The sequence below is a fragment of the Chaetura pelagica genome, unplaced genomic scaffold, assembly GCF_000747805.2.
Source record: "Chaetura pelagica isolate M959 unplaced genomic scaffold, ChaPel_1.0 scaffold344, whole genome shotgun sequence".
NCBI lineage: Eukaryota > Metazoa > Chordata > Aves > Apodiformes > Apodidae > Chaetura > Chaetura pelagica.
The window spans coordinates 7,760,162-7,769,645 of record NW_009953098.1 but is presented as its reverse complement, the minus strand read 5'-3'; the positions used below and the strand labels follow the sequence as shown (position 1 = coordinate 7,769,645).

General features: G+C 39.7%; 2 protein-coding genes across 2 annotated transcripts in view; one reads left to right on the top strand and one right to left on the bottom strand.

Annotated features, from left to right (window-relative positions):
- The window catches only part of ATG4A (autophagy related 4A, cysteine peptidase), an 11,680-nt gene extending 2,367 nt beyond the window's left edge, over positions 1-9,313 (bottom strand). The window contains exons 1-11 of the mRNA XM_009997234.1: positions 9,217-9,313; positions 8,003-8,113; positions 6,512-6,583; positions 6,058-6,156; positions 4,715-4,816; positions 4,108-4,180; positions 2,742-2,821; positions 2,287-2,459; positions 2,093-2,171; positions 1,064-1,209; positions 411-467 (exon numbers count right to left, since the gene is read on the bottom strand). Coding sequence (XP_009995536.1) covers positions 411-467; positions 1,064-1,209; positions 2,093-2,171; positions 2,287-2,459; positions 2,742-2,821; positions 4,108-4,180; positions 4,715-4,816; positions 6,058-6,156; positions 6,512-6,583; positions 8,003-8,113; positions 9,217-9,313 — 1,089 coding nt within the window. The remainder of the gene's footprint in view (positions 1-410; positions 468-1,063; positions 1,210-2,092; positions 2,172-2,286; positions 2,460-2,741; positions 2,822-4,107; positions 4,181-4,714; positions 4,817-6,057; positions 6,157-6,511; positions 6,584-8,002; positions 8,114-9,216) is intronic.
- Positions 9,312-9,484, top strand: part of PSMD10 (proteasome (prosome, macropain) 26S subunit, non-ATPase, 10) — a 4,545-nt gene continuing 4,372 nt past the window's right edge. The window contains exon 1 of the mRNA XM_009997233.1: positions 9,312-9,431. Coding sequence (XP_009995535.1) covers positions 9,312-9,431 — 120 coding nt within the window. The remainder of the gene's footprint in view (positions 9,432-9,484) is intronic.

The following is a 9,484-nucleotide window of genomic DNA, read 5'->3' as shown; positions in this document are numbered from 1 at the left end:
AGGAGCTGGAGGGATTCAGCACTTAGAGAATCAAATCTTCTGTGGCACCAGGGACCAACAGTCATAATTAGAAATTGTAATAATATATCAAGCAATAAAAAAGGATCAGGAAGCAAATAAATTGCTGCAATATAGCAGTTAAAACTTAAGTCATTTTCTGATAAATAAAAGCAAGTTTCAGCCACTAACACAGTGGTTCTAAAAAAAGAAACTTTCAAAGGGTATCTGTTTACACACATTTTCCAAGTGGCAGGATTCATGGCTAGCAAAGTGCTGAACAAGCTCCAATTAGCAATTCAGTAGTATTGGCTATCCCTGATGCATTAATGCATTCTTCTCTGTGGCTCTTTAATGTGCACACAGAGAAAGATGTAATGGGAATGTCCTTTTCTTAAAAATGGTATTATTACCTTTTGTACAAGACTACACCAGTTATCAAAATCACATTCTTCTTTGCAAAAGAAGCCCTAAGGAAAAAAACACAGACAGTAGTAGTGTTAAATAACATGTCCATGAATGAAGGATGCTGAGGTATCTTCATGCACTGTTTAAAGCTTTAGAAATGTATGTGTCAAGTGACAATTACACATAACCCAACCACAGGATAGAGGCATGGGATCAGACTTCATTTCTTCAACTGCCACAGTATCCCTGTGACCTATACTGAATAACTTCTAGAAGTAATTCCATTTGAAGATTTGTAAATTATAAGTTTAACTTAAGTTCTTTGTCCAGAGTAGCCGTGTATACGATGGAATAAAACAGAAAAACCTGATTCTATTCCTTGCTTTGACCTTGAAATTACTTCTTGCAAAAGGTAAATGCTGCTCAGTAAAGAAAATTAATCAGCTCCCTTTGGATACAAGCAGCCAGTTCCCTGCTTCTCCTAAGATTAATGTATCCTATGTAGTTTATATATAACTACCATCTGTTGAATTTTAGATTGTAGAAGACTGCCCTGTGGTCCTGATTCTGCTCAAGGAAATGCCTTAGTGCCTGTATCAATATACAGAGATATTACTGAGAAATCAAGTATACCCATCTCTTGTTTCCAAACACCTACTAAAGCTACCGAAGGGTCCAAATTCATGATCTTCATTCTGTGTGGAGCTTGCTGGCAGTGGAAGCTCTGGTCATCAACTGTGCCATTTTCTTCTGAATCAACAAAACTTTGAGTGGTGTGAGGGTCCAAATATATCAGCTCATTGCCTGTATGGATAAAATCCATATGTTGATAATAAACAGGAGACTGTAATAACCACTTGTTTCATCCAGATTTGTAAAACAGAGATTAGATTATCATCACAGTCAAAAACATTTAGTTACTAATTAGGGAGTCTTTAAGAAAATCAGAAAGTCAGACAGTTTTCCATGGGGTAGTTAGTATAATTTTCTATTCTAAGCTATTGTAGATTTTTGGTTGGTGTGTTCTACCTTTGTCATGTACTTTCCTATGTAAGGCCCAGCACATTTTTTTAAAAATCTCAACTCTTGTAATTCCTAACATTTCACAAATCAAAAGGTACAGGATGAACACAAACACAATCTGTAATCCCATTAGGCATTACTTCAGAAATTGGAATGAGGTATCTGACTAAAACAGGTTTTGCAAAAGGAAGAATGAAATATCCATAAAATTATGGATCAAACTGGGGTGAAATCTGAAAGAGTGAATCCACTATTAACTATTGCTTTAATTAATACTGGAAGACATGGAAGAAAGTGAAAAAGATACTGCTCTCAGAAAATGTCTTAAGAAATCTGCAAAGCAAAAGAATAAAACAGTTTGTTACGAAGTATTAATGATTAGGGGAAAAAAAAATTATCAGTATTTTAGCAGTTGTGACATCTGACACTTGTCAAATGCCATCAGTTATTCTCAGTGTGTTGTTACTTATTTTTAAGTCAAGCTTTGCTGCTACTTTTCCATTCTGTAAAGATGGTATCTCACTGTTCCTGAAGTGTTTGAGGTATGTTTCTTCATTTCTCTATTCTCATGCTTATACTGCTTACTAGTTCTCCTTCCAGAAAAAGCAACACCCTCTCTCTTTATATCATACGTGTATTTTTAAGAAGTTAATTTTTTTCTTACCTAGAAATCCTATGAAATAATAGGCATTATTTGGTTTCCCTCCTAATGCTCCCAAAGACTGTGGCATCTTAAAGCATTCCTAGGAGTTCAAAGGGAGAAAAATGAAATTGTGGTTGATTTGTTTCTTGATGTAAGATACCTGAACTGATTTTGCAATAACAAGCAATGGAAAAAAAACCCCAAACAACCCTTACTTTAAATGCACCGATATACACTGGATTGATGTGGTTTATCCCCAGTCGCAGAGGTATAACGAGCAAGAGGGGCTTCCAGCCTGGGCAGAATCCTGCTGTGCTCTTGTTTCGGCCAAGAGCGCCTCTGTGTGGGTGGGCGCTGCCGCTCTGCGGGGGGGACCAGCACATCTTCTCTGTGGGAACAGGAACAGCCATCAGTGACTGCACTCAGCAACACGGGGCAGATCTGCCTCCCCGGCATGAACTAAGGTCCTTGGCCAGACATCTTCACAGAGCTCCCCTTCTATCAGAAAAGGAGCAGGGCTTGGGAATTGTAACTCTTTAGTAGAAGTAACTCCAGCAGACACACTGCTAGAACAAGTAGGGATAGCCTAAAATACTGAGATACGTATTTAGATAGATTCAGGAAAGTAAAGTTAAATAAAATATAACCAGAGAACTAATATTTCACTTACTGATGTCTTCAATGACCACTGTATTGTCCATAGATACATAAACTGCTAATGAATTCCATTCATCAAATAAAGCAAGCTTCCTAGAAAACATTAAGATAATATTAACTAATTAGGACCACAAAGGTAGCTTTTCATTCAGGACTACTGGATGATTTAGGAGTTTAAAAAATCCAGTTGTTTCTTTAGAAAAATATATTTGTTGGATTTTTTTTTAAATCTCCAAGTAGTAAAAATATAACTTTGAATATTTAATGTTTAATATATTTAGAAAAATAAATACCAAGTGTTGCCAGGAAAAGCACACACACTGTTCCCATGTGAAAATTGTTTTGTCCTTCTGCCAAATGTGTTGACAGTAACAGCTCAACCACATAATTAGATTTATTGGCTTTTTATTGCATGCAACAACCTCTGCAGTGGGATCCTGCCCATTGTGCCTGGCATTGTTTAGAGAAGGAAAAAATCCCTGTGCCAGTTCTGCATCTTTTTGCTTAAGAAGTTCCACTAAATTCAGTGGAACTATTTCTGTGCACATGTGGACAGCAGACCCAGGGTGGTAAAAGCTACATCAGCTGAAGGTTTTTGGCACCCAGGGGTTAGGAGGGAGGCATTAGCACACAGGTTTCTGTGAAATCCAAAACTCTGGGGAAGAGAGCTACACTTCAAAGGCAGTCAGCTGTCTACAGCCAGAAAAACCTGTATGTGAGCACTAAGCCATAAAGATTTTTTAAATGAAAAGAGCTGGAGGCCAGGGCATGCTTTAGCTCTTCTCTTGCTCTCCAGAACATGTCGGTCCCAGGGCTGCAAAAATGTTTCTGCTGAGCTCTCTGGACTCCTAGACTCTCCCCAGTCTGCCATCCACTTGAGATTGGGCATCTCCACCTATCCTTCAGAAAGGGAGCAAAGCCAGCTCTTCTAAAGCATGGCTTCCAGACTTAGGAGGAGCTGCCCATGTTTTCTCCAGCAGCCTTCAGCAGAACCAAAGCTCAGTGAAGAACTCAGTTTCCTCCTTGGCCTGGATGGTGTCACTGATGTTTCACAGCACCCCTCTGTCCTGCACGGTGGCACCTGTCAAATCTGTGCTGCTTTCTGGGAAAGAATGGTAGGAACAGCACAGCAGGAGAGACCATTTTTGCAGGGCTTCCCCAGAGCTCTTGGTATATTAAAATTTAGGACTCCGACAGTCCCAACACAGTACCTGCCCACCATGGTCTGCACTGTGCTTGCAAACAGGTGGGATATGTATTCCTGACCCTGACAGAGAGAGATCAGCCTTCAAAACTGTGTCTGGGGCCATGTCTGGATCTCTGAGCTTAGGGGTCCCAGGGGAGGAGATGTCAAGTTGAGCTAGTGTGACATGACTTACTTCAGTACTTGAGCAACTGTATTTGGTCCAAACCATTCTCCAATTGATTTCCCCTCTCCAACACCCATCTGAGCTGTTTTTGTGAGGGAACACCCACACAGGGGGGAAAAAAAAAAAAAAGGCCACTGAGAGTCTGGTCACAATTTATGTAAAATAGCATGACCTGCCAATATAGACACACATTCCAAACTGTATTTAGTAACAACAATTATTTTCTCAATCTATGCTCTTTTCAAGTCTGAATGTCTGCTACACTCTTTACAAAAGGTTTCTAAACTATAATGAGAATTACAAATATTAATGTCCTTTATTAGAAATTACAGCAATAAGCTTTGTGACAGTCTATTTTAGTCCTATCAGCTCTGGTACCCAAGTATCAAGAGCTAGATTCTAGTATACAGACTTATTTAGGTCTCAGTGAATAACATTTCTCAATTATTATACTTTGCACTCATTTGCATGCATTTTTATTTATATATAAACATTCACACTGTCTTAATCCTAACTTTTTTCAAACTTTGAATTAACATATTTCAAATTAGAAAGTCTCAACAGAGTAGTGTTAAAATTTAACTGGAAAAACCAAGAAGTTGATGTGTGTTCTTACCCATTTGGTGGATGGAGTAACAGCAATCCTTTCTGTCTAGAAAGCACTGTAAGATTCTATGATATTCTTCTGGTTGTTTTTTGTGGTTTTCCCATTGCCAATCTTACAGGAAAAAAGTTATATAGGTTAAAAAATAATGATTGCATTATCCCGATCAAATTTCTATATAGAAGAAAGCCATAAAATGAGATGTTAAAAGACTAATGTACAATTCATCTCTAATATTTACATTTTGTTTAGAGTTCCTAGAAGTCACAGCTGGTCATTTATTATCAATCTGTCCTTTATTATCACAGGCTACGTTGTGAAAGCTGGGAAAATAAAAACATCAACTGCAAATACATTCTGAGTGATCACTGCTGCGAACTGATGGCTACTGCTGAATGTGAGCTTCCAAGATCATTTAAAGCTATACAATCTGTTTAGATTTTGCTAGATTTCTAAGCATCCTGTCAGCATTTGTACCATAATGATACAAGATCCATAAAGCAGAGTCCAGACACAACACTGGACCTCTTCCACAGCAAAACCCAAAATACAGCTTTGCCATGGATGCCTCTTGACTGACAGAGAAGCTCACTCAGGGCTGAGACTGTGAAGTAGCTACAAACAATGAGTTCAAGTTCTGTTTTTTCTCAGGTGATTTGTTTCCCTACTTTTTCAGTTACATCCTTACACCTCCATTCTGTGGCTTTAGATATTCAAGTGAATATATCCTTCTGTGGAATCCATTATTAAAGTCAATCAATCCATAAACCACGCTGCCATGGAAACCAAAGCTCAACAGTACAAGGATTACAGACCTAATTGTAACAATTTCATTGATACAGCAGCTACACACAGACCAGACCTATGATACTCACCTGTGATCCTGGGTTGTGAGGTGTTGATACGGGCTTAAGATCTTGCACTAATGGGCTGTGCTGTGGGGTTTGGACCTCAGGCTGGTGACGGGTGGGTGGTCTGTGAAGTACTTTGTATGATGTCTATCATTATGCCACTGTTCACACAGTCACTGTGTGCGAGCATTGGTGGCTATGTAAGCAACGAAGAGAAGCGTAAGAACTCAGACCCATGGCCACAGCTTTTTCCTTGGCCTCAACTTGGGTATTCCTCAACAAGATTAATGAAATAATGAAACAGGATTCCCTATAGGTCCGCCCTCTACTTCTCTGCTTAAGGCTGGCACAATTTTGCCCCAAGAATAATCCATTAGTAACTTCTAGCAGGGCATCAAAGGAAGTTTCATAAATAAATTTAGGTTTGGGTTTTTTATGGAAAACTACAACAAAAATTGAACGGCCTCCAAACACCACAGAAGTTCCTGCAGCAACAGTGCTCACCTCTTCCCAAATGTCTGCAGATCAGTGCTTGTGCCAGCATCATCTGCCCACACCGCAGCATGCACCCCCAGCCAGCATCGGAGGAAGGACCAGTGCCTCCTGTTAGGAAGAGTTCATGACAGTCAGCTGGGGCTTTACACTGAGGGCAGCACCCAGAGGAAACTTCAGAGTTACAACATCCAACAACTGTCCAATGGACCAAAGGCACTTTGGCATGTTTTTCCTTCCATGTTGCTGATCTAACTCTACTGCTTCCTTTAAAAACATGAAGACTTGATTGTATGCAGGTATAAGTAAACAGTATTTTTAACAGCTTTAACATTTAGTTTGCATAAACAGTTAAAATTACGCTCAAAAAGTGCTAATACTAGAAAAATATTTTTTCAGTCCATGATAACATCACTAATCCTGTTACCTCACTTAGAACAACACAGCTAGTCTGCTGTATACTCACCAATAGGCGAAAACTTTCTTCTGTACGTAAACCAGAGACGAGAACTTATATCCAACAAAAACTTAGATTTGTCTGGAATATTTTTAAAAGGAAAGAAATTATTAAAACCAACCTTTAAAACTGAAAAATTCTAATACCCAAAGTGCATGGATGACTCCTGTTAGCTTCTACGTGCAAGACCCTTAGCACTTAAAATATTTTTTACCTGCTTGAACAGAGAGCTTTTGTAGAGTTGCAATTAGATTTACTTATTAAGGATGAAATAATTATTAGCCAATTAAGTTTTACAAGGTGTTTGGAATGACTATGCCCAGCTTGAATGAAACAACTATGGAGAACTGTGTCCTCAAGAAAAAACTGGTAAAGCAAGTTCAGAAGGGTAAGGAATTTCTCCATGCAAACCAACATGGAACAATGCATTACCTCCGGATGACTCCTGTTAGCTTCTACGTGCAAGACCCTTAGCACTTAAAATATTTTTTACCTGCTTGAACAGAGAGCTTTTGTAGAGTTGCAATTAGATTTACTTATTAAGGATGAAATAATTATTAGCCAATTAAGTTTTACAAGGTGTTTGGAATGACTATGCCCAGCTTGAATGAAACAACTATGGAGAACTGTGTCCTCAAGAAAAAACTGGTAAAGCAAGTTCAGAAGGGTAAGGAATTTCTCCATGCAAACCAACATGGAACAATGCATTACCTCCAAAACCCAATGCAAAGTCGTTTAAAAAAAAAAAAAAAATATTTAAATTTAATTAAATGGATATTGGGGGATTTTAATACATGCACATACAAAATTTTCCCAAAGGCTCTAAAGAATTCTTAACAATCTTATTTGCTGCACTTTCTCTGAGCAGTGGCCTTTCCAAGGGATCCCTCAGTGCTGGAAGTGCTGCCCTGAGCACCCTGCCTGTGCCAACGGAACCACCAGACCTGGCACCCAGGAGGACACTCTTGCCTTTTCCCCAGGGAACAAGCCTCATTTCTGAACTCCTGTTTTTATATAATCTGTATAAATGCATCACACTGCTTGTGACATTTAGGTCATATATTTATTTTAATAAAAATACAGTACATGCCCTAAATTAATTAATTCTTACTGTTTTGAAATATAATTTTAGTTGCAAATAACAGGTCACAGACATCACCCCTCAGGGGAAAATAACATTAGGAACACTAAACATTCCCCCTATAGTTATTTATCTACTTCTGCGACTTCTGGTGCTGAGAAGTGACCAGCCTCATACCAGACCAGCCTCTGCTACAAGTACTATCTCTTTGCATGAATTATGGTAGAAAGTACACTGGTAAATGGCTGGTTTCATTATAGCACAAACACCACTGCTTATGGCTGGTTTCTTGTTGATGGAGAAAAATAACCTTCTCTCATGAGACATTTAGAGAACATAAGGAAATCAGGAGCTGCTCTTGCATGTGAATCTATAAATGCTCTACAGATATTACAGATGAATTTTCATTCTAAATATACCTGTGTTTAGGTGGTGTTGCCTTCCTAGAATCCACACTGGCTCATCAGTTTCTGGGAATTCTTCTAAGTAGTCTGACAAAATAGTGATTTGGTTTTCATACCTGGATAAAACTACAGGAACACACAAAATTCAAACTCCATTTTATCCCTTTGTTCTTTTATGCACAACTTCTGAGTTCTTAGTTGTAGCTTGTCTCTGCAGTCCCTGGGTCATCTGAGCAGTGCTGCCAGCTGCGTTTACTCTCTTCCTTTAACAAGCTGTTCTGACGCTGCCATATCCAATGTCTTGGCTGGTTTTTATTTTGATCCTCAGCGAGTGCTGAGAGAATAACATGGCTGACACTTGATTATAAGCAGCCTGACTGAAGCCAGGAGCACAAGTTCATGCTGACTGCAGGGAGAGTAAGATTTGGTTCAAGGAAATGAGGAAAGGGAAAAACAATTTAGGCATCAGGGTGTATGTGCCCATGCTCGACCTTAAATGTACAAATACTGCCACTCAGAGCAACTGTGGCCTTATGCTTAATGGAAAGCATGTGAAAAGTGTTAGCAAGACTGGGTTTTACCTTCCTAACTGGAGATTTGAAACACCTCAAAATAGAAGATGTATTCATGTAACTGTTCAATTTTAGATTAATTTGCTGTAAATAACAAATGATCATGGGGTTGGACTAGATGACCTTTAAAGGTCTCTCCCCAGCCCAAACTATGCTATGATTCTGTGATAATTCATATTACTTAAAGAGGACCATTCAATATGTTTTTATATATATATATAATTAACTAAAGTAGGGTTTGTTAGAAGAAATAAACAGGCCTTCAAGGGTAAAAATGGAATGTAAAATAGCTTCTTTTAAATATTTTATTTTAAAATCTTAAGGAACAGATACTGTCAAAAATCAAAGTTGAGCACAAACTCAACTATCTTTTACTCTTCAAGTAAGTGCACATACATATAGCATAAGGAATGAGTAATCACCAGGTAAATATATTAAAAAGCAATCAATGTGAAAATACACACTTCAGCCACCAGAAGTGAAACTGAGCTCCAGCACCCTCTGATTCGAGCCCCCAGGGCCAGTGCAAATACTGTTAAGTCTGCTAGTGCTGACAGTTGTGAAAAAACATCATAAACCCATTTCCCAAGACTGTCTACAGAGTAAAAGAACCTCTTACACTGCGCCCCGTCTTCTCTATCAGAAAACTCACCGCACTGGCAGAGCGAACAGGCTCTTCAAAGACTGAAGAGTCTGTCCCAGGTGCAGCAGCTGAGCCCCCGTCCCCGCGGCTCTCCCAGCCCCACTCCCGCATGACACCTCACGCCACCCGGGGGAAAAGCCCCGGTATCTGCCCTGCGGAGCTCGCACCTCCTGCCGCCGCAGCCCGGCCCGGGCACCTCCCAGGGGACACCGGCCTCGGGCCGCCCAGAGCCCGGCCGAGCCCCCCTGCCCCGCGCCCACCGCCCCGGGGGAGGCCGCGGGG